This window comes from Rhopalosiphum maidis, chromosome 1 (genome assembly GCF_003676215.2).
Source record: "Rhopalosiphum maidis isolate BTI-1 chromosome 1, ASM367621v3, whole genome shotgun sequence".
Classification (NCBI taxonomy): Eukaryota; Metazoa; Arthropoda; class Insecta; order Hemiptera; family Aphididae; genus Rhopalosiphum; species Rhopalosiphum maidis.
Genome location: NC_040877.1, coordinates 55,020,761 through 55,046,360, shown reverse-complemented (window position 1 = coordinate 55,046,360; position 25,600 = coordinate 55,020,761). Strand labels below are relative to the sequence as shown.

Here is a 25,600-nt window from a genome sequence, read left to right as displayed (position 1 = left end):
TTTTATTCTAGATTACCCTAGATAATTTTTGACTGGAATGAAAATAATTCTGAATAACATTACCTAATTATACATTGTAACTTTCTTCTTTAGCCCATCGGAGCGTTGAATCCCAGTCGTAAAGCCTATTTTGAAGAGCGATACGGCTCTTGGGAAAACGAAAGCATTCCGCCATTCCATTACGGTACCCATTATTCGACTGCGGCTTTTGTGCTAAATTGGCTGATCAGAATTGTGAGTTAATTTTTTTTTTTCTCATAATATGAAGAATTTATCATTTAAACCCGTTGTTTCTCGATTTTTGTAGGAACCGTTCACCACAATGTTTTTAGCTCTACAAGGTGGCAAATTTGATCATCCCAACCGATTGTTTTCTTCGATTGCGCTGTCTTGGAAGAACTGCCAACGAGACACTTCCGACGTTAAGGTATATAATATATATACAATATGATAACTGTCTTGACATGTCATATTTCAAGTACTTCCTACAATCTACATATATTTATATATATAATATACTTGAATACGTTTTTTCTGTAGGAATTAATACCAGAACTGTTTTTCCTGCCTGAAATGTTGTCCAACGACAACGAATACAAATTGGGACACCAAGAAGACGGTACGTCGGTAGATAATGTCGAGTTGCCGCCGTGGGCTACTTCGCCCGAAGAATTCATCAGGATCAACAGAATGGTATGTATCTCAACCATTGCCATAATATAGACGTGAACACACGATTACAATATACTTATATGGGTCGAAATATAATATTATGATCGTTTAACGCTATTGTTTCACAGGCTTTGGAATCCGAATTCGTATCGTGTCAACTACATCAGTGGATCGACTTGATATTTGGATACAAACAGAGAGGTACGGTTTCTAGTTTTCATAAATATATTGCGTATACGCGTTGCGTTTCAGTTTACACTGGAAGCTACTTATTATATTTAAATACATAACATATTTTAACCGATTTCTTTTTGCGTTCTCCACAGGACCGGAAGCCATAAGAGCGTCCAACGTATTCTACTACTTGACGTACGAAGGAAGCGTTGACATGGACACCATAACCGATCCGATAATGAAAGAAGCCATTGAAAATCAGATACGTTGTTTCGGTCAAACGCCTTCTCAACTGTTGATGGAACCGCATTTGCCACGAAGTTCGGCTATGCACATCGTAAGCATATCATCACATTGAAATGTGTTGCAGTCGCTTAATCGTGCAAATAATATAATTGAGATTTGAGATATATGTCCCAAGCTCAGTTGCATAATATGCCCATTATAATATGTGTGCGACTAAACGATATTATAATATATTAAATATAATTATTTTCGTGAGTCTAAAACATATTATCTTACCGAACCCTTTTTCGTTGGAATTTTAGTCGCCGATGATGTTCACTAGCATTCCTGACGACGTATGTATGACCATGAAATTCCCGTCCAATTCGCCGATTTGCCATATATCGGCGAACACGTTCCCTCAGCTACCGATGCCGGCCGTCGTCACCGTGACTACTAACATGCAATTCGCAATAAACCGATGGAACACCAACTATTCTGGTTCGTATAATATTACGTTAACGCAAATAGCGTTAAACGCTTGATTCATTGCTGGCACCTAGTTTCGTAAAATCTATCTGTTTACAATTTGTATTGTTTCAGTAACAATTCAATCGCCCAGTTATGCCGAAAGCCCCCAACAGCCTAACGTGAATTTACCTCTCGTCATGGATCAAATTTTGAGTAAGGTCAACCTATTAATTAACATTGATAAAATTGCACCCAAATGTAATTTTTGTAAATTATTGTGTTTTGTATAAACAACAAACATTAATGGTTTCACTGTGTTTCATTTAAAAATTTTAAAATATAATTTTGTGTTTATTTTAGCTCAATCAAATAGCAATGTAAATGTGACATTGAAACGCCATCTAGGGGATAACTTCAGTCAGAAATTGAAAATCAAATGGAATTGTTTTGTAACGACTGTTGACAGTCGTTTCTTAATAGTTTGTGGTTTTTGGGACAACAGTTTTAGAGTGTTTTCCACTGAAACTGGTATGACTTGTTTGCATTAAAATTTAAATTACTATTTGTTCACTGATTGTTTATTTCTATTATTAGCAAAAATTGTTCAAATTGTATTTGGCCACTATGGAGTGGTGACGTGCTTAAGTCGCAGTGAGTGCAACATTACTTCAGACTGTTATATTGCCAGTGGGTCGTCTGACTGTACTATTCTATTGTGGCATTGGAATGCAAGAAGTCAGACAATAGTTGGAGAAGGTGATCATCCAACTCCTAGAGCAACATTAACAGGCCATGAACAACCGGTCACTTCAGTGGCAATTTCTGCTGAACTTGGATTGGTCGTATCTGCGTCCTCAGGTTTGTATGAGAAGCATTAATTTTGCTATACCACATATTTTAACATAAATGATTGATGACCTTTTTATTTTAGGTGGTCCAGTTCTTGTTCACACCACATTTGGTGATCTCCTGAGATCATTGGATCCCCCTAATGGATTTGAAAACCCTGAGTGTGCTGTCATGTCTCGAGAAGGCATAATTGTTGTAAACTATGAACATGGTAGCATTGCGGCATTTACAATCAATGGCAAAAGACTGAGACATACTACACATAATGATAATATCCAAGTAATGATTTACTTTAAAAACATTATGATAAGATAAATTATGTGTTATTTGTATTAATTATCTTGCATTGAAATTTAATTGAGATTGAATATTAATTTTTTTTTTATTTAGTCATAATTTTATTCTTAAATTTATTCTGACATATTCCAATATTTCATATTTCCATCAGTATTTACCTTTGAAATATATAAATAGATTAAAAATTAATCTGATTAAAAAAAAAAGAAGAGAGAAAAATTGTATGTCTTTATATCAAACTTCTAAAATAATTATAAATTGTACATTATTGCCAAATGCATAAATTCAATTTCTACTATTATTTTATGTTATTGTTAAAAAAGAAAATTTCTCTCTGTTTAATGTGACACTGTGTTTTGCAGTGTATGTTGTTAAGCAGAGATGGCGAGTACTTGATGACTGGAGGTGATAAAGGAATCGTTGAAGTATGGAGAACATTTAATTTATCATTACTCTACGCTTTCCCGGCGTGTGATAGTAGCGTACGGTCATTGGGGCTTACACATGACCAAAAGTAACTATAATTTTGCATACTTTCTAATTCATTAAAATAAAAAAAAAATTTTTTATTAAGATTTTTATTGGCTGGACTGTCTACTGGATCGATTGTCATATTCCATATTGATTACAACAGATGGCACCATGAATTCCAACAGAGATATTAATCTACTCTACACTTTTATTTCATATATATATCTATATGCAACTATAATTGAATTCATTAATAATATTATATAAAGCTGGAGCTCAATGTATATGTTTACTTACCTACTAGTGTATTTGTATGCAATAATCACTTGATATGTATAAATGTGATGTATTATTGTGGAATGGTTTGTTGTGTGTCTTGCAATAAACAATGTTTAAGGCAGACAATTTATATTTTAACACATGATCATCTTTGGTTGTTAACTTAAGTGACTAATTTATATTTATGTTCAAAAGGAAAGAGTGTTACCATATATTTACAATTGTCTATTCAAATTTTATTTGTTTTCATAGTGATTATGTTGGTATTTATTAATGAACGTAGGTAGTGATTACTGTCTGATAATATTACAATTTCACTTGGTTAAACATTATGGTTTTAATCATAAATGCGTATTTCATATTTTTTCTTCTCTAAATCACTTTTTTTTTTAATGTGTTTGGGAATTTTTATTATTTATTTGAGATATGTAGTTTATTATTTTTAATCAAAAATCCCTTTTTATTATAAAAACGATATTTTCTTAACACTTAAAAAAAAAAATCTTATTTTCACCAAATGTGAACATACGTTTAAGATAATCGTTTATTTCTAGTAGGCCTAGTCAATAACTTACAAATATGATATAAGTATATTAATGAATTTTAATATTACTATATATCAAAACTATGGTTGTAATAAAATACGTTCCATTTAATTAACAATGCATTCCAAAACAAAAAAAAAATTATATTTTTGAGGTATAATTTTTTACTCTGCATTATTGTGATAATTTTATTCAATTTCTGTTGATTTCGAAAAAGTATTAAAATTCGAATAACATGTAAAACGTGTGACGTGTTTATGTTAGTGTTATTACTTACAGTATTTTTTTTTTTTTTTTATCTGTATTTACGAATTGCCAGTATTTACAATTAATAGTTATTAGAACTATTTTATTAATGCTAATAATATTATATTACAACAAAATTGTGCGCATAAAGGTTTTGTCAATATTGCCATTTATTATTACATATAGGTATATATTTGTGTATAATATTGCTATTAATCCAGTAAAATTAATTGAATAATTACTGTGATATACTCCATTTTCGATATGTGTACATTTTTTTTTCGGTGCCTAAAAATATTAAAACTTAACAATTTATTGAATTTCAAACTTTATATTATTATAATACTAATAAAATGTATATATTACATTATGTTGGTTGCACGTAACTTGTATGATACTATAGACAAGTAGTTTTGTATAATGAAGTTAAATAATGAATGTATGTATGTGTTATGAACATCTATAATGTGTTATATTTCTATAGTGCCTAAAGAACAGAGCATTTAAGTTGTGTGCCAACCACATTAGTGATGCATTAAAAAAGCTCATTTAAAAATTAATGTTTGTTGTATATGTAATAATAAGAAACCAAGGTTGTGGCCGGTTAATTTCTTTTATTTGTATTATTTTTTTTTTCCTATACTTGAAACATTTCATCTTCAGCCGTTTTAATAATAATATAATCATAATGTTTATTTGCATAGTATTATATTAGGTCATTGTCAATTTCTTTATAAAACATTATTTAGTACTTAATTTTATTAGATATATTGTATATATACAATATACATAATATGTTTATATAGAATGTTAATATCAATCAAAATCCTAAATGTAGCAAAGTTATTATTATTGACAGTATTGTGTAGGAAAAATATTGTTGGTTTAAAACGTTATTATGAATATTACTTATTGTATTATTCTGAATTTATTATTCCCTCCATACTGTAATGGTTACACTTATTCTTATTATTTTTTTTTTTTTTTAGAAAATGTTTGTTTGTTTAATACACTTCTTAAAATGTTTATTTAAAATATTATGTATATTATCATATTAATTTATTTTGAAGTTTTACCACTATAGACAATACAATTAGTCTTTTAATTTGTGCAATACTAGAATTTTCAAATTTTAAACACTGATACCCTATTTTAATAAAACCATATTTATTAGGTAGGTATTATACATAAATATATTATACTTTTTTTTGTTATTTTATTTTACTTTAAAATATTATTGGGTCTTATCAAGTAACACACAAACAAAATTTACCACATAGTAATAGTAATTATTATTTATTTATTAATATTGTAGGTATTTTATTATTATTATTTTTTTTTTTTTTTTTAGTTTGTTAATATATTATTTTTTTTTTTAATGTCTTATTGCTTTGTTGTAATAGACATATTATTATTTTACTTATCAAATTAATTTTATTCAATTTTTAATATTTAATACAACCGCCAGTATTGAATGTGATGTGCCTAATAAGTATTTACTTATTTATTGTATGAGTTAAATAAAACTTACTGTACTTAATTAAATATTTTTTTATTATGTGTTTATATATTATATATATATAATACATGATAATAGCTATATCCTCTATAACAATGTTCCTAAACCTGGGAATTGTCAACTAATTATTTAAGATCACTAACTTATAATTTAAAGTTAAAATAAAAAAGTTAAGCAAATGAATATTGTTCTGCTGTTGGTGTCGAGTGGGCCATATGACGCAAGTTAGTTTTTGTGAAACAATTGTCTCACAGCTAAAATGAGATGGTGGGTTATTACTTAAAGGACAATGCCACAATGGATAGTGGCTGATGAGTACACACAAAATATTAAGTACTTTGTATTCATATATACCATTAACGTTATTATATTTTAGACTTGGGAACGAGTTTATACAAATAAAATATGACGTGGTTCATGGATGGTGCACTGCAACTAATATTTTCTTGTTTTATTGACAATAAAGTTCATAACTATAGGCATTTATGGGGGAGGCACTTGCTCTCCACCCATGGAAAAATAATATTAACTTATAATTTAATATATTAATAAGTATATTTTTTTTTCTAATTTTTTCATGTAAGTACTTATCAAAACTTATTTTATTTAACTATAATATACCAATATAAATATTAATTAGAGAAATCTCTCTTTATTAAATAAAGAGAGATGTATATAATATTATATTGAAATAACCTCCCTTTAAAATGTTATCTATGGGTGGTATAAATAACTAAAAAGATGAGTTGACATTTGTAACAAATTTATTTAACACATTTGTAGCTATACAATTTTTAATTAGCAATTAGAACTTGGAACACATAGTTTTTTACGTCTAGACCTAATTAAGATCAAATATTTTATTCACCCTGGACCCAACTCAGATGCAGCCTTTCAAAGGTATAGTATTACTAGTATTTATTTTTAGTGGAGATCTGTATATTATTGTGTATATACAATTATATTAAGGGATCGCTAAAAAAATTAATATTTATTTGGAAGGTTGCTAGAGTAAAAATATTGAAAAATATCAATGTATCTTTTTGAAACTAATACATAGCACAGATGTTCCCAAACAGAGCGTTGCTAACTTGAAGGACTAAGACTTTATTTTAAATAGGTATAAAACAATCATTATTTTATGAAAGATATAGTACATATTTTGTTTAATACTCAAATTAATTATTTTTTTTATAAAATATAATAATATATGTACATAATATGTTTGGTTATATTTAGCTAAAGAAGCCAGAAGTTATAAGATATATACGTAAATAAAAATTCATGATATTCTATACTATAGAGCAGGGGCAGTCAAACGGTCGATCGCGGACAATTTCAAAGTCGATCCTATTAGAATATATTTTGGTAATTAGTAATTAGTTTATAATACTTGTTGCATGTTTTTATACACAATAGTATGTTTCTTAATAATAATTATTGTTTTATTCAATAATAAAACAATTTTCTATGATGGAAGTCGATCTTCAAAAGTAAAGTATATTTTTTATAATAGATGCAACTGAAAAATGAATTTCAAAATTAATCAAATATAAGCTTGTTTACCGTACTAGTAGGTGAACATGAAGCATAGTGAGGTACCTACCGGGCAAATTCATTTAATGTATATAAAATCGATAATATTATTAGATTTATAGTTTTCTTGGTCGTCTGCGAAATTGTGTAATAAAAGTTTTGAATCAAACTCAATTTTTTTACAACTAATCAATAAAAACTGAACAAGTGCCTATCATTATTTACTATTTTATTATATTATTAATATATTTTATTTACTATCATTAACTATTAAATGTTATAATTTATTATTGATATATTAAATTATTTTATGCTTTGCTTTTAATAATTTTTTATTAAAAAGTTTATGATGTTTGGTTTACAATTAAAGTTCTTTATTTGAGTTCAGCTATTTAAATAAAATCAAATTAAAGGCTCTGGGTAAATTAATTAAGAGGCTGTTCCGTATGTATTCCATCTGCAAGACAACTGTATTCCAGTTTTTTGATATTTTTTTTTCTATTTTATATGATTTTTTAAAAATTTAAAATACAAATATTTCAGGTTTGAAAAAAAAATTCAAAAATCTGGAACAAGGTCGTCTAGTAGAATTCATAAGTTTATTTTTATGTATAAATCATGTTTCTACGACTAATGAAAACTGAGTAAAATGGGAAGTACGAAAGCATATTTTTACGGTCGAATTTTGCTACCAGAACGGCCTCTTAATTGGGACAAAATGGTTTATATCTGGGGCAATGTGAGAATGTAAAAAATAATAGTAAAAAAACTAAAACTAATAAAAATGATGATAAGTACTTATATTGTGATGTGTGATACTCAATTTCAGTTGATGGATGGATTCAGAGTCTATATTATGTAAAAAAATGGGCTCATTGGCTTCATTGGGATGGAAGAAAAAGATGATGAATTATTTAAAAAAAAAAATTATTTTAATTTTATTACGTTTATAAAGTTACAATTTCTATTTTTATTTCTTTTAAGTTATAAGTTATACAAAAATATAAAGATTTACATTTTTTTTTATAAATAATTTGTTGTGTAAAATATACGAAGTCTAAATAATATTTTTATATATCCTCACTTTACGCCATGTTCCCCTAGTTAAATATTTAAAATAGGTATTTCAGTATTTGCATTGTATTATTATATTAAGTATACTTCAAACATTTCCACGAATTCGTTTCGGCTATTAAAATGACTTGATCAACAAAGATGTAGTTGTATTAATATAACCATATAAAATATAGCCGATATAGAGACAGAAAAAGCTACTAAAATATATCTCAAACCTTGTTAAACTATATTAATATTATTATCGATATATCCAATAAACATATATACTCATAGACTTATTAATAGTCATCGAGTTTTAATTTTGATTGATACTATTGCTGTGTCTATTGCAGCTTTTTTATAACCACTTATTCTCTCGATTCATAGTTGGCTATATTCTCAAAGAATGTAAACCATGAAAAATTTAGATAATTATAGTACTAGATAAATAGAATAAGGATTTACCGTTAGATCATCAGTACTATTTAGTATTTATAATAATTATATACCTCTAATGAAAATATGAAGACACCAAGGCAATCTTGGTTTCATTTTTCTTTTATATTATCATAATTTATTAAAATATATTTTTTAAATTAAAAGAATAAATATTTTTCTTCAATAGCAGAGAGAGCTATTCCGGAAACTATCAAACGATTTTGAAAATATATCAAGAAATAATCATAGTATTAATGTTGATAAAATAAGGTAAATACAATTATTATTATTATTATTATTATTAAAAAAAAAAAATTAATCAAAATTTAATGAAATAATTATTAAAATAAATTTATATTAATAATATAAATTTTTGAGTTTTAAATTTTAATTTAAAATTTTTTTTTAATAATAATAATAATAATAATACTGGTGGATAATTTATGCATATTATTTGTTTAACTGCTGAATACAGATCATCGCCCAAAGGTCAAAATATAAACATACATCATGAATTAACTTATTATTCAAAATTAATTTATATTATAAAAATTATTTTTAAATTGTATTGATAATAATCAATATAAAAATAAATATGATTTTTTTACACTTTACAGGCACATTATTCAATCGAATATTTCCATAACAGTAATTTCAATCACTGTTAAAAATAACTAAAAATAAGATTTCTTCAAAAACATTTACCTTTATTGTTTGTTTTATGTAATAACTAAATATCTAATTAAAAAAAAAAAAAAAATACTCGACAGCGTAACAAATTTTGAAATATATATGTTACATTAAAAATGAACTTAATCAATACATTTTTTATACACGATATGTTATTAACCAAAATTGTATTTAATAACCGTCATACAATATTATAGGTGTGTTCAGTAAAACTGTTATGACTGTTTCTTATATATCATTTTGATTAAGGATCTGAGTTCTCTCCATTATCGTTGCTCGTTGATTTTATTCCGATTGATTTCATTATCCTAGATCTAAGTCTTTTGCTCTTTCCATATATTCTGCGAGCAATTTTAAATGGACATACGTATTTTCTTATACCTTTTAATTTTCCAAAAAATTTTCTAAAACCACTAACAGGTTGTTCATCGGATTCTTCATTTTCAGGAATGTTATTTACATTTTTATTAACAGCTTCAGGTTTCTTGGGTCCCTTTTTGATTTATTTTTATAAACGGAAACATATCAATAATAAATCAATTAGTAGATAGTAATAATCATCATATTAAATTTAATTAAATGGCCGTAGACAACTGACTTCGTTTTTTTTCATATGTATAACCAAATATCCTATTCGATCTATATTATAGTTAATGACCATTTGTGATTTATTATTATCACACATAGTTTCTAAACTTACAGTCCAAATAAAATTATTAAAGGAAATCAAATCATTTAAGTACTTAAGTACACATTGACTATACAAAACATTTAAAACATGAACATAAAAATTATAATATATGATGATATATAGGATATCAGTATACTTACATAAAATATGAGAAAAAAACTTTTCAATAAAAGATTATTATTGAAACCACTATAACATTAGTTGTATCTTCAATATATTATTATGCTGATATCTAAGTAATATGTACTACAGAACAAAATGTCCAAATTTAGCTTTTTTTCATTGCTTTATTTCACTATCAAATCATGAAAGTTTGGTAGGTATGTGACAGTATAACGCCCAGAACTCTAAGATGTTTATTTTTTGTGGCGTTCGAATAATTATTGAAAAAACGAAATCAGTGTTGTTAACGTGGCATTTTTAGGAAATAGAAATTACGGTCGGTCTCCTTGACAATGGTTGCTGGTTCCTGGTTGGAGTATTGCCTTTAGGTCCCTAAAATAATACAATCGTCATTCATGAAAATGTAATTATATTTTATTAATTCAAGTATAAGTAATAGAAGGTGTAGAATGTTTTGGGATCCTAAGGTAAAGATATAAGGACACCATTTTCCAAATAAATTGACTGTACCAATAATTTATTTAGTAAATTAAGATAATAACAAAATTATAATTTATTTTCTCTGGAATTGTCATATTTTAAACAAAATTGTATTTCAGGTTTAAATTAAAAACAAAAGGGACTGTTATTATAATACCTCCATGTATATAATAATATATAAAATACTGTATGTAAACTGCAACAAAATTACACCTTTTCTAAAAGTCGATGTGTAAACTATGACATAACCGATAAGATACATTATACAAACTGCGAAAATTTAATTTATATAATATATATAGGTACTATATACATACCGATACGATAACATATATAGGTATATAAATGCATCATATATACCTATGTGTTATTATGTAAATATGTAATTTAATTAATATGTTATGTTGGAGACAAATTTATAAGGAAAATCCAAATTTATTTTTATGATTTAACGCAGTATACTAAATATCATCGGCTCCTTCACAAGTACAAGATTATCACAAGTTAGGTTAGTAGTTAGTGTACGTGATGTGTCGTGTAATATTGTAGGTATTTAAAATGGAACTTACACAAATGTTCAGCCAAAACGATAAACAATTATTGGTGCTAAGCAATTTTAAATTTAAATTTAAATATAATTCCAAAATAAGTGATTAATGGTTATTCGTTATAGATTTGTTCAAAAAAAAAAAAACATGTAGAACCAAAATGGTCTTAAACAATGACAATATTACTCTACAAGAAAAATTATTTTTGGTACACAATCTATAGCTATACAAATACCATAAATATTTAGTTAAATGATTAACGTATAATATATTAATATGTGTTATCGTATCGGTTATGTACCTACATTGTACATTGTACATTGTATCTACATATTATATTAAACAAATATATATAATATATATAAAATAAATTGTCGCAGTATTTTTTTTTTTTTTTTTTTTGGCACAGTTTACATATCGACTTTTAGAAAATGTGTAATTTTGTCGCAGTTTATCATCTACCATGTATAATACCATATTAAGTATTAAGTAAAAATAATACATAATAATTATTTATTTTATGCAAGTATAATAGTAATCAATTCTATGATAATAATTCAAATGTAATTTTATTCGATTAACTGTTCAAAAGATTAAACAATAAAATAAGGTTTTTATAAATAATATTATTTTCAGTCTGGAAGTATAAACTTCATACTACCTGATTACCACCATATTTTATAATTCACTGGTTAAAATTCCAGTTGTAAATAATTATTTAATGTCTATTGTGACTTTTAGTCCCATGAACACCAATAAATTGTACCATTGATAGTATTCTACCTAGATGATAGTATTACAGATGTAATCGTTTCCCTCACATGTTCTCTTAAATACATTGTATTATTGTAAAATGTTTAACTGCTTATCATAAATATTTTATGTATAATAATATTTTAATATGTATTGTTACTATTATTTATGTAGAAATTACCACATTGTTTGGTGTTAGTACTGCGCGTGGTTTTGATAAACTATTTGGACGACCCGCACTGGGTTTCGTTGTGCTTGGTGAGGGTTTACTTCCTGCAAGTCTTCTTGGTGGGCTATTGGGTGATTGGCTTTGTATTTTTTCTGGTGTACAAGTCATGAACTATGTTTTCACAACAAAAATGATGGTTTAGTCAAAAACTATTATATATTAGCTGTACTGACAATTTTGCTATCAAACTATATCAGTTATAAGATATATTGCTTTATTGATTTAATAATCTTTTCTTTTTTTTATATATAATTAATTGACGCTCATATATAAGATGTGTTAAAACTAATTATTAACTCAGATAATAATAATAGATACTTCTGCAGTTACGCGGCCTATACGTTATAAATAATGCAATAATACATTATTTGTTTTTCAAATTTAAATATTAAATTTTAAAATTGAAAACAATCATATTAATGGTATAACGGTATAAGTATATTATTTACTTTAATTCAAAAACGCATACAATTCTACTAACATTTTTGTCTTTAAAAAAAAAAATGATTTCCTACATTTTGAAATAATGTCTAATTATTTCCTCAAACAAAAATCAGTCACGAACATGTTACCAGCTATAAATATTATAAAACGGAACAGAACTCACTTGAACCAAACAACCAACCACTATCATTGATATAACCATACGTTTAGAAAACATTTCGAGGTCTTTTTTCTAAAATTCAACAAAAAGCAAGTTTGATAACTGTATATTTTTTTTTATTTAAAGAAAAATAAACTAACTACTGAAGCAGATCATAACGATTTAAAGTGTTTTATATATTTTTAGTTTGTATTGGAATTATCCATTAACACGATAATTATTATATTCATACATCAAAAAAACAAGTGTCGCAGAAAGTGGTAAATAATAGCTATATAATATAATGACGTAAACAATATCCTAATTATCATTTAGGAAAACAATTTTTTAAAGAGGTACGTATTTTGTTTTCGCTTACGGGCGCCTCTAAAATGTAAGTACTTGTATATAATATCATTTACTGATAGCAATGACAATAACAGTATATTATATTTTTATTAGTACACTGAAACGACTACAAAACGTAAATTTGTGCATAAATATGGCTATTACAAATGTTGTATATGTATAAAGATTATTAAGTGATATAATTATAGATAAGTGCCTATCTATACGTTTTAAATTTTCCCGGTCTACCTATAGTGTCATTATAGTAATCACACATATAAAACCACCGTTCTGGTAGAGTGTGATCGATCAAATAACGTAGGTACTACATTTTCACGAATTATTATAATACTATTTTTATTTCATAAACTATATTACTTATGTAACATTAAATATTTTTAATCGATTTTTGACATTATTATGAAATTACGTTATAACAATGTTCATGATTTTTTCATTAAATTTTTTATTTTTTTTTATTTGTAACAGAAAATGCACGAATTTTTTTTTTATTCGAACTGATGCGTAATTTTTAATTTAAATATAAAGATTTATAAATAAGGAGAACAAAATAATATAATAATATATAATAGTGAAGTTTTATTTGAGGAACTACCTGTATCACGGAAAATACAGGTTCGCAAATTACCACAGTGGTAAGAAAGACGATTATAACTTATCGATTTTACATTTGAGTTTGATATTTATTTATAAATCACATTAAAGTAAAATAATACTCTCATAGTACACAAAGTTTATTAAGTATTAACCCCAATACGGTTTATTTTTTCAATTTTTTATTGAATAGTGAAACCACTATCAACTTTTGATTTTCAAATGACAAAATACATTTAAAATGTACTAAATCAATAGGGCTATTTTTTAATGAATTTTAACATTTAAATTATTTATTTTCGTTAATTTTTTAGCGAGATATAGCTTCTCAAAAATGAACAGTTTTCGATTTTTATAATAATTCTTGTTTCTGAAGACCAGTAGTCACACGGGTAATAGCTAATAAAAGGTACATATTTGCATATGTAATAAACTCGATATCAACTATCAACGCTGCAGTGATGAACTTTGTACCCGTTTTTTAACTCCTCACAGCTGTAATAACCTGTAGAATGAACACCTAAAAACCTCAAACCACCCAACTTTGAGCAGCTATAACCTGATCACTAACAATTAAACGAAAAATAATGATTTTAACGTTAAAATTCATGAAAAAAAGCCCTATAATTTAATGTAATTTTAAATATAGATTACCATTTAAAATCAAAAGTTGATAGTGGTTTTACTATTAAATAAAAGAATGAAAAAAAATAAAAATTTCATACAGAAAATCACGATACAAAATATTTTGAAAAAAATAAATGAAAAAAAGTCAATAGGTACTTGACGAAATAATTAGTGTATAATGATAAAAGAATCATTCTGTATATACCTAACCATTTTCAATTTTTGAATTTTATTTAGTATTTTTTCTATAATAAAACATGTTTATAATCGTTTAAGAATCTAGACTATCTTAAAAAATATTTCTTGAAAGTTGTACTTTTTTTCAGTATATAACCTACAGCACCACGGGAATACTTTCGCAGTACCTACTTATTATAACACTCTAAGCAAGTCAAGTATAATTACAATAATTACGTATTTACATATTTTTTTAAACATTTTAAATTAAAATTTGATATAAAATTTGTTATTTTATAGAAATTCAAAAAATGTTAAACTTAGAGAAACTTTTCATCATTTTATATATTATTTTTTATATGTAATGAAATGTTCAATATTTTTAGACTATTTAAGACTTTTATATTTTTAAACAACGACCATATTCATAACATTAGGTATTAACTTATGAATTAATAATATGGATACGAGTAGATATAGTATTGTACAATTTGGTATAATAGTAATATAGATTAGGTATATTATTCGTAATACGTATGAAATATTACTAACTAGCAATAGCTCTCAAAATTTGAACAAATAAAAAAAATGATATAAGTACAATACGATTCTTCTATTAATTGTAGTGTTATTACGATGAGATTGGGATGCTTCGACGAACGGATGAGAAGGACACTCTTTGGACTTTGAGACACGATGAACTTGAGAGTTGTATGGAAATACACCTACATATATTTTGTTATGAGTACTATACTATTTTCATTACAAGTTTATTTCATCATATATTATTCATTTAGTCGTAAAAATAATTTAATAATAATAATAATAATAAACTTAATTTAAAATGATGAATTTTATTTTTATTTTAATCTTGTATTAAAGGAGGCGTTGAATAATTTCTGATCTATAAAAAAAAATAATTTAAATTTTTTAACGGATTTATTATAATGAAGTGCACGTGTGTGTTATTTTTTGTGTCTGACCTAGCCTTTTCAATTTATACATTGAAAAATAATTCGAATAAGAAATTGGATCTAATTGTTGCTTTTGAGATCTAAAATAGAAATTACCTTACCTTTTTTTTTTTAATTATTGAGAAGAATAAAAAAAACAAAATAGAGTAGAAAAACAGCAATACTTACACAATAATATTCAAAAAAGTTACAAACTGTTTAGACTTGAAATTGTCAACAATAATTTATTTTACGCCATATTGCATAGGTTATCATTTTACTCTTTTTATGTATCTATTTACAGTCGTATGAAGCTATTTAAAAATAATAAAAATATATTGAAACGTTTTTTTTTTTTCAATAGAAGTTTTAAGATCAAATTTTGACAAAATTGGATTAGATGTATATTAAAACGAAAAAATGATTTTACTTCTAAAGCTTTTAGTTGCTGTGTTATTGAACCTATTAAACGGTATAACGGTATTGAAATTCATTTAATTATAATTTATAAGTCACTATAAAAATATCATAATAATAATTATGATATAGTTATGATATAGCAAAAAAAATAATTTTATAAAATTATAATACTTATATTATATTATGTTATATTTTGTTTTAAAAAATAATTTTTTTCGCTTTATCATAATATTATTATATTGTTATAGTGACTTATAATTAAATTAATTTCAAACTCTTCTTTTCTATGTCTTGCCTTTTTTTCCTCTCTATTGTAACTGTAATTACAGATTGTACATTTCAATATTAAAAGTTGGATTAAAAAAAAAGAAATATCAACCTAGAAAAACAAACTGTTATAATAGTTGTAGAAATAAATTATAAAATAACCTTAAAAAATAAATGAGTCTGTAATACACTAATACTTTCTTTCCGCTAAGAAATATTTTACGTATACAATAATTCATCGTTGAATTCGTATTTGGAATATCCATTTCAGTGATCGAAAATCGATGATTTATTGGTAAAATTTGAAATCTATAAATAATTAGGTACCTACATCTAGCAGAGTAACTTTCCAGATGAATAGTTATTTATCAATTTAAAATGTTCAAACATTTTTTTTACGTGGAAACGCTTGAAAATTTAATACAAAATTCACCATAAATATTACACCGTAAACAATGGTATTTTTAAAATATCTAATTAAACTAATGGAAATATTTCTATCCATATTACAGTTAGTATAAGATACCCTACATTAGGGTTTTTTTTAAATTATTTTTTCTAACTGCACAAACAATATTTTCCCCGCTCTCCTGTATTTCAGTAAACTGAATACAAATATCGTCCATGATATAATAAAGTAACAATATACACTACGCAATTACTTTTTTCACTGCACAAAATGTGTCTCACCGCACACTAAAAAAAGCCTGTCCTACACATAAATAAATTAGCACTTACATAAGAGACTATTATTGTTATTATTGTAAATTACGCCCGGTACTTACTGTAAGTTTGAATATTATTTTAAGTACTGCGTTTTACTTTTAATTTTTTTATAGTTTTAAATAAAACTGTTTTTTTTTTTTTAATAAATATGTACTACAGCGGTAAACTGTGTCGAAAGGCAACTCACAAAGTGAGCAGTTTACTTGATTTAATTTAATTAATAAATATGTTTGAATATTAGGTATATAATATAAATGTATAAGTATATAAATTTGAAATTTTTTTTTCATCTCAATAAACAAATTTATTCTTGGTCAAAAAGCTTCGAAATATAATACAAGGTATTATACCATATAAATTCTTATGAAATTTAAAAATATCAAAAAAAAATCATATTCTCTCTTAATTAAGTTTACAGATATGGAATGTATATGATTATATAAAATGTAATTATGTATAACTATTTAATAATATAACTACATGATTTATGTAAGCAAAATAAAAATAATTATATTTTAATTTATTATTTTTTTTTTTTTACATCTTATGATACGTTTATTTTATATTTTATATAATATATTATAAGTATTAACTAATAAATATTTGAATATTTTAAAACGCATCTATTATGTTTATGTATTTAATAATTCTCGTGCAAAGTACTATTTAGAAAAAAACAAGTTTCACTGATGTGTCATCGTTTAAGTACTCTCGTATGTTGTTACTACCACACATACATGATCTAATTTAGATATTTATGTTTCCAACTTATTAATAAATTATCGAATTTAAATAAATCCAACTGCATATAATAATGTATAGTAAATCACGCATTTTGCTGATTTTTCGTTGCAAAAATCAATTTTGAATAAATATTTGTGTGCCATATTTTAACATGATCAAGGTCTTGAATTTAGTAGCTGCTAATGTTTTCATAGGGTTTCAAATATTGAAATGTGTATGCATACAAAACAGATTCCAATTCCAGAATATTTATATTCGGAGATGATGTTTTCTAGTTATAGATAACCGTTATAGACATATATATATATATATTAATTGATTGTTAATAATATGATGTTTTTGGAGGTTAATGAAAAAAAAAAAATACTACACATTAAGAGTTTTAAATTTTTTTTCCAACTGAATAATTATTTTAACATTTCTATTATTTTCCATGGGAAATGTGTGTTACTGTGACACTTGCGCATAAAATGTTAATCGTATTATGGGTATAATTATCACCTATACTGATAAAACACTAGCAAAAATAAACATAAAACCGTATGACCCACAGTAAACTTTACCAGTCGGTGATCTTATTAATTTATCTCTCAAATTTTGAACATAATTTATGAAGAGAAATTTGAAAACTCAACAAGATGATTTCCAAGCGAATTTTAATATCGATGATTGTCATAATTTCTTTGGCCGAAGTGAGTTTCACCTACATCGATTTCTGATGTTAAGATTATTGTTTACGTGGCGTTTTTTTTTTGTCTTTTTAATAAAATTAATTTACAAAAATAAAAATTACAATATAATCAATTGCCTTAAAAATTTAAAAAATCAGTATTATTATTTTTCGATTATCTATCTTTGTATCTCATTGCATAGCGAAGAAGCTCTAACTTTCTAGACGGGCTAAGTTAACTAATTTGTTTAATATTTTTAAATATAAGTTAATATAGACAGATTTCTATTAAGTCTAACACTAATAAAAGTTCAAAGTTAATGATAAAAATAATAACAACTTGATAAAAAATAAATAAAATTTATTTATCTCCCGAATAAATTCACAGTCTTTACAAAAGCACAATAAGCAAATTTGATAAAAGTTTATTTCTAAACAAGAACAAAAAATATTATAAAACAAATGTGCTGAAAAATAACATAAAGTAAGGCCATATTATGATTAAACTTCAAATGAAGTTAATTTTGTTGATTTTCAGTTAAAATAATTTTTAAGATATCATAATTAAAATTTAAAAAAAATAGTACATTAAATACTTAAAAAGTCTAGAATTAAATATTTTCAATAGAATATATAGTATAAGTAATATTATACAATTAATGCTAATTACCAGCTATTATTTTTTTTTCCTATAGAAACAATTATTTGTACAAAACATATTTTAAATAGGTTTATATTAGGGAAAATAAATTCCCTATATTAGGGAATAATTTAACATGACTTAAAAATTAATTAACTTTTTAGTAACTTCGTAATATTATGAAAAATAATTTAACTTGTAGCAACTTAATCAAAATTAACTTAACTTAAATATTTTAATTCTCCTTGCTTACTTCATTTACGGAGTTGATAAATTCAAAATCAAAAACCGAGCTACATTATACAGTTCAAAAACCAGTATATTAAAATATGCTTAGAAATTAAATTTGTATAGGCTCGTGTGGAATACGAGAATGGGATTTTTCAGTATAATAATAACTATGCTTTGCATCATATTACATGTTTTATGATGAACTTCCAATATAAAGTCAAAATACGGCAATTGTTTGCATTCATATTACACGAAATTATTGTAATCATCTAATAGTTACACTAGTATAAAATGTTCGCCATACAATGTACAATATTATAGTTTATAGATGATTTACTTTTAAATTTTTAATGAAAATGTTTAGTTCATAACTTGTCCGTCGGCCACTAAACCAGATCCAGCTGCATCTAAAACTGGAGTTAAGCCAAGAGTTATACCTGCATCTAAATCTGGAGTAGGTAAACCAGGAGCTACAGCCACTAAACCAACGGTAATATTATTAAATTATTATGGTATAAATAACATTTAATTTTGTAAAAAAAGTAATAATTCATCAAAATATAGAAGAATAATTATGAAATATTTAATGTTACATCCGTGCTTCTCATAATTTATTCTTGCGGCAGTAAAATATCAAAAATAATTGTTGACAATTTTTTTTTTTAAGCGTTTGAGTTTTAAATGTTTAAAATTATTATTAACAAATTAGTTTGTGTAGTTATAATATGTATAGTAGTTAATATATGAAACTTTCAATCTTAATACTCTTATATTTTAGGCTTAAACATTTAGTACATTACTCTTATTATAAGATATTTCTATTAACAATTTAAGTCCTGTATTTGGTTACTGTTAAAAAACATTAACTGTAGAGACTTGAAACAATTACGAAGCATATAGGATAAAGTTATTAAAATATTTGAAATATTTGTAACTTATTTATATCAAGAAATCTTTACGTATCATTCTTTGTTTCATGGGTATTGACTTTTAAGTTAATAAATTGGATAGGTAATACTATAGAAATAAAAATATACTTTTTTTTTTGAAAAAAAAAAACTAGTTTTAGTGTAGTACTAAGTAGAAAAATAAATTATATTTATAATAATATAAATATACAATAAAATATCTTTCGTAATGGAGTCTTTCTCCGCTCTTAGACGTTCTGTTTACATTGATTTATTGTTGAATTTAAATTAATTCAGCATATTAATAACTAACTCGTAACCATAAACCATAATATAACAAAGCGATTTCTCTGGTTAACAAATTTTAAAGTATTTTTGTTATCAACAGGACTCAGGAATGGACCCGGATAACTCTGAAATGGAATCAGAAAAACCAAACGGCCTACGTCAAAAATTCTTTAGGCCTATAAGGTTTATATTTTGGCCCGTGCGATTCTTATGGGGAAAATTTAAAAACTTAAAGAATAAATTACAACAAAACAATAACATGGAAACAGAATTTGACGTAGAGAAACCTATAGATAAAAATAGAAAAAAAGTATAATCATATCATAATCATTGTGTTAATTGGAAATGAATAACGGTGTAAATTAAATAATAATACTTTCTATTATAATACTTTTTTTTATATATATTATGTAACAATAAAGTACCCACGTATGCACGATTATTATAAGCATTTACGAAAACAAAATACAATAACAATGTAACGTAGATTTGGAAATTAAAATTAATCACAATAAGAATTTATTTACGGATTTATTTTTTAGTTTTTGATCCATCAACCGGTAAACCTACACGTTACACATCAATATTCCAACTTTAACATTGTAAAATAATATTCTACCGAGTTGTTACATAATAATATCTATGTACCATCATAATATAGTATTTTATTGTGATTTAAAATCATTTTATCATCGATTTTAGTCGTTATTTATATTATTGATGATTATTAGTTTACGCACCTCTATATTAGAGCAGTCGATCGTTAACGAATGTTTTGTCAATACAATGTAACATAATATGAGTAGTAATAATTTACTAAAATTTACAGTAATTTATAGAACATACGTCATATAATGAATGAATCATTATATATACCACATACATACCTACTTCACAATTTGCCATTTGATTGCGTATTTAATCCGTGAAAAATATTTTAGATTAACGTTAAGATAATTATTATGACATATACCAAGATATAATAAATTTCAATCAGTAAGCCATCACTTTACAAATGAAAACGTAACCAATTACAAATGAATGATTGAATAATTTTTCTTTGGAAATTGTACCTACCTACCTATATGACGATTTCCAATAATATATCTACCTACATATTATTTTAAACAAAATTATAGTTTTAATTTAAAAGTTAATTCAAGTTAAAAATATTAATACCCGCAACCCAATTTTATTTCTAAACATTTGTTTAGACAAAAAATGTATTATTTTATGACACGCGTGAAGTTAGCCCAATAATATATCGTACGGAATACTTTCTAAAAAATTAAATCTTACATTATAATGAAGTGTTAATAAAAACTTGAAAATAAACATTTTTTTCAAATCATAATTAAAATTAAAAACGGAAAGTGGTTTTATACGATCTACATACATTTTTCTGTTGAATATAAATATTTTTTCAGAATCAAGATCAGATAACGTTAACTAACTTTAATCTTGTCAAATCAATAAGTAAGTTGTGGTAAGATTCGTATTGTAAATTTGTATTGTTATAGAATTATTGACATGTGCATGCGCGTACGAGAGTGGCGTCCGTCTGCGGTTTCAGCAAGTACCTGTATTGAGTTTTACTCCAATTATCGTTTACAACTACAACGTAGATTCCGGGCGGTTAAGACGATATTAGAAATTGCCTAAATGTTGCCCCTTAAATAATAACCGTAACGAGGCCCTTTACTTAAACATAATTATTTTGGTCATTTTTTTTTTTTTTGTAATTCAAAAATACATATTCGTGGGGACTTGGAATTTTAGCGTATACTGTATACAATAAATATTATTTTATTTTATTTATTATACGCAGTTACATTTTAAAATATTTAAATTAATTTTAAGCTATAAAGTACTATATTATAGTGTATTTAAAATACGAATCTATTCAGTATCACACTGCTTTACTATAAATTATAAATACTATAGAATACCATACAGATTGCTCGCTCGACAGTTTTTCCATAGTCTACAATAAAACTCTCTGTAGATGGTGATAAGAACCGACGACATTAAATTTAATAAATTCGTATTTCATTTTAGCCGTCGCAAATGCTATCATAAATCATAATGGCTGAGTGTGGTACGGGGTAAATAGGTCTTAGAGTGGTGGTCAAACGTATTTGTGGTTAATTACTCCGCCTGCCGCGAGGTGATATACACAAGATAGTCTTCAAAACATAAACAGCTGTTGGCGGAATATAACAAATATCATTATTAACCGTTTTCAATTCCACGAGGTAATATTCACTTACGCAGAGTCAGCAAAATATAATTTTATTTAATCGTATAAAATCCTACATTTGAAATATGCGTGCCTTTGGTGTGTGAACGTTACTTAAAATATCAGGTTATAATTTGAAAGCGGTGATAGGAGGCGAAGTCACCAACCGTACATCTTTTTGGCCGCTAATATAGCGCTGTGGTGGCCAACGCATCTTCGTAACTATATACATTTATATTAATATATCATTCTAATTTAATAAACTAATTATTGAAGATGAATAATAATAATAATAACAACAACAGAGAATAAAAATCATATATTTTATATATAAATTTATAAAATATTAAGTTATTAGATATAATTATTATAATAATTAGTATATTATATCATATACAGTTAAAATTATTTATGTTGTAAAACACGTAGGTAATTTATCTGTACATTCCAATTTTTGTATTTTTATTTCTATTTTGGAGTTAAAATATTTTTTTTCCTAAATAATAATTCAATTGTATAATATTTAATGCCATAAAATTTTGAGTTTTCAAGATATATATAATATATTTTTATTAATTTTCAGTAATGATTTTACTTTTAGTTGGTGTAAAATTTTTTTTCCCTTTACATATTTTTTTGATAGGTTTTTTCAAAAGTGTGTAAATACGAGTATACTGTTATTATATCCAAAAGTTTATCTGTTGAAGCTTTGAATTCCTGTGTTGATTAAATATCACTATAGGTTCTAAATAATATCAAAAGAATCGACTTGTTATTCAAATTATCATATATCTTTGTTTTTGGTTGTTATTACTCTGTAATACCAAAAAAAAAAAAAAAAACAACCAGCATTTAAACAATAAGTACCTCAGAATTGAAATGCTTACTTGTCATTATTTTAAAAATATATTTAGTGCTGTTCAATAATATTTAACATAATATTATAATGTTTTATTGATTTTTAATAAAATATAATACATTTTTTTAGTTATATATCATTATAATATTATTATATTAATATTATCAAAAATATTATACAAAAGTTATGAAAATATTAAATTAAAATAGGTAATATAATTAATTTCAACATTGTCAAAATGTTATTTCTGTAGCCAAAAACATTTAAAATTTATTTTATTAACATTTAAAAATTGGATTTTTTTTTAACTAATTGGAAACAATAGTAGTTTCAATATTAATTAATTTATATCTATTGTTATTTTGATAATGTTCTTTTAGTGTCTTGCCCGACGTCTCTAGCTGTTTGTTAATACATGTAACGGTTTTATTAACTTTGAACAGTATTCCCAAATCACTGATAGGCGAACATAGTATTAACGAAATTAATAATCAACCAGAGATGGTAAATCTATTAATTTTCAGTATAAATTTTTGTATTATACAAAAAACCGCGTAATACGGGCACTCGAATCATCGGTTTATGCATAAACCACATGTGGGCAATTTTACATAGAATGTACACATTTATATTTAAAAATGACTAACTTAATCGGGTTTCATCGTATTTATGAGATAACGTTTATCAAAATTAATAAAAAGCATTACTCCCCCTTTCTGCATACTGTACCAAAAATGGCACTAATTACTTGTTCGTAGTTTTTATTGTTTAAAATAAAGTTAAAACGTTACTGCATACACGGCCAGATTCGGGAAAAAAAGGCGAACAATTTTAATGTAAGGTACATCTAGCAGTGAAATTTTATAACAATTTTATAGTCTAATGATATTTCCGATCTTAGTTAAAAAAATATATTACCATGTAGTATTTTTTGTACGAAATATTTTAAAAATAAGTATAGATTTTTAGGTATAATACTTATTGAAGTATATCATATTAAACTAATTTCGTGCCCAAACTAACCTTTAATCAACTTTTAGGAGTAGTTTCACTTGAATATTTTTTAAATATTTTCCCCATTATTCTAGTGTTTTTTTTTTACAACAAGTATATTTTTTTCAGAAATAAATACAAATTCATGCAGAAAGGGATTTCGTTGATATTATAATTTTTTGTTTTTTTGAACTAATTTCGTTTTTATGGGCAACCACTTAATTTGGACAAGCAGAGTTGGTCTCAACATGCCCATATTAAGCGGAATCCACTGTATTTCGCTTTTATTTTATTATTTCCCTACTAGTCACTATTTAACATCATGCTATTTAAGTGTCATTGAAAGTTATTTTCAATATATACGTGTATTAATACATTAATACAATTTTAAATAAACAATTAAAAAAACAACAGTTATTTAAGTATTTTTTTTAATTTTAAAATAATATTCGTGTTATTAATATTATTATAAATAATTATATTTTTTGACTTAAACTTCTTGTTTAGAACTTTTAAATCTACATCATTATTAATTTATCACAATATTATTTGATTTAAACAAATTATAAATTTATAAATAATATGTTCATTAATACTACCATTACTACCTATATAGTATTATACTCACAACACAAAATATTTTATTTCAGTTTTTTTTTATTTATTTTTAACACATAATTTTATCGTGTCCAAATAAATATTTATATTTCCGTTTGGACCAAATATCAGGTGAGTAAGGGGAGAGTAATATATTCTGAGTTCACATCATCTACTTAAAGACATTTTTATTTTTACCGTCATTAATTGTACAAACATTTTTGTTGTCATTTAATATATAGTGTATTTATTATATGATCTTTTAGTACCCTGAAAATAATGTTTTATAAACTGATAATTTAACAAAACGATGAAAATAGTATACTGTAATGCCTAATATTATCCAACTCTATAACTCACGTCAAAACGATTGTATAGTATATAAATGCGTTTCGCGCAAAAAAAAAAAAACTGGTATCGTTT

The 25,600-nt window shown here is 25.1% G+C and overlaps 3 protein-coding genes across 6 annotated transcripts in view; 2 read left to right on the top strand and 1 right to left on the bottom strand.

Moving 5' to 3' along the window:
• The window catches only part of LOC113549846 (neurobeachin), a 219,751-nt gene extending 215,943 nt beyond the window's left edge, over positions 1–3,808 (top strand). For all 4 annotated transcript variants that reach the window (XM_026951441.1, XM_026951596.1, XM_026951362.1 and 1 more), the window contains exons 43-54: positions 94–234; positions 308–427; positions 541–693; positions 801–873; positions 999–1,183; positions 1,395–1,572; positions 1,675–1,755; positions 1,903–2,070; positions 2,137–2,400; positions 2,474–2,670; positions 3,051–3,202; positions 3,263–3,808. In XM_026951441.1, coding sequence (XP_026807242.1) covers positions 94–234; positions 308–427; positions 541–693; positions 801–873; positions 999–1,183; positions 1,395–1,572; positions 1,675–1,755; positions 1,903–2,070; positions 2,137–2,400; positions 2,474–2,670; positions 3,051–3,202; positions 3,263–3,353 — 1,803 coding nt within the window. In that variant the 3' untranslated portion in view covers positions 3,354–3,808. The remainder of the gene's footprint in view (positions 1–93; positions 235–307; positions 428–540; positions 694–800; positions 874–998; positions 1,184–1,394; positions 1,573–1,674; positions 1,756–1,902; positions 2,071–2,136; positions 2,401–2,473; positions 2,671–3,050; positions 3,203–3,262) is intronic.
• A 5,737-nt stretch (positions 3,809–9,545) lies between these two features.
• On the bottom strand, positions 9,546–13,056 carry LOC113549396. Its single transcript, XM_026950673.1, has 4 exons — positions 12,900–13,056; positions 12,245–12,403; positions 10,598–10,654; positions 9,546–9,961 (listed from the first exon to the last, which is right to left on the bottom strand). The coding sequence occupies exons 1-4, from the start codon at positions 12,951–12,953 to the stop codon at positions 9,713–9,715; spliced, it is 519 nt and encodes a 172-aa protein (XP_026806474.1). The 5' UTR covers positions 12,954–13,056; the 3' UTR covers positions 9,546–9,712.
• A 5,233-nt stretch (positions 13,057–18,289) lies between these two features.
• Positions 18,290–21,022, top strand: LOC113549446. The gene is made up of 3 exons (XM_026950753.1): positions 18,290–18,444; positions 19,658–19,783; positions 20,590–21,022. Exons 1-3 carry the CDS (start codon positions 18,391–18,393, stop codon positions 20,803–20,805), a joined length of 396 nt encoding a protein of 131 aa, XP_026806554.1. The 5' UTR covers positions 18,290–18,390; the 3' UTR covers positions 20,806–21,022.
• Positions 21,023–25,600: the final 4,578 nt, after the last annotated feature.

Excerpts from the sequence above, each read along its gene's own strand:
- LOC113549446 (XM_026950753.1), top strand. The coding sequence starts at position 18,391 with ATGATTTCCAAGCGAATTTTAATATCGATGATTGTCATAATTTCTTTG. Across the intron at positions 18,445-19,657 it reads TCATAATTTCTTTGGCCGAA|TTCATAACTTGTCCGTCGGC; the intron begins GTGAGTTTCACC and ends GAAAATGTTTAG. Across the intron at positions 19,784-20,589 it reads CTACAGCCACTAAACCAACG|GACTCAGGAATGGACCCGGA; the intron begins GTAATATTATTA and ends TGTTATCAACAG.
- LOC113549396 (XM_026950673.1), bottom strand. The coding sequence starts at position 12,953 with ATGTTTTCTAAACGTATGGTTATATCAATGATAGTGGTTGGTTGTTTG. Across the intron at positions 12,404-12,899 it reads TGGTTGGTTGTTTGGTTCAA|TTCATGACTTGTACACCAGA; the intron begins GTGAGTTCTGTT and ends GTGAAAACATAG. Across the intron at positions 10,655-12,244 it reads TACTAACACCAAACAATGTG|GGACCTAAAGGCAATACTCC; the intron begins GTAATTTCTACA and ends GTATTATTTTAG.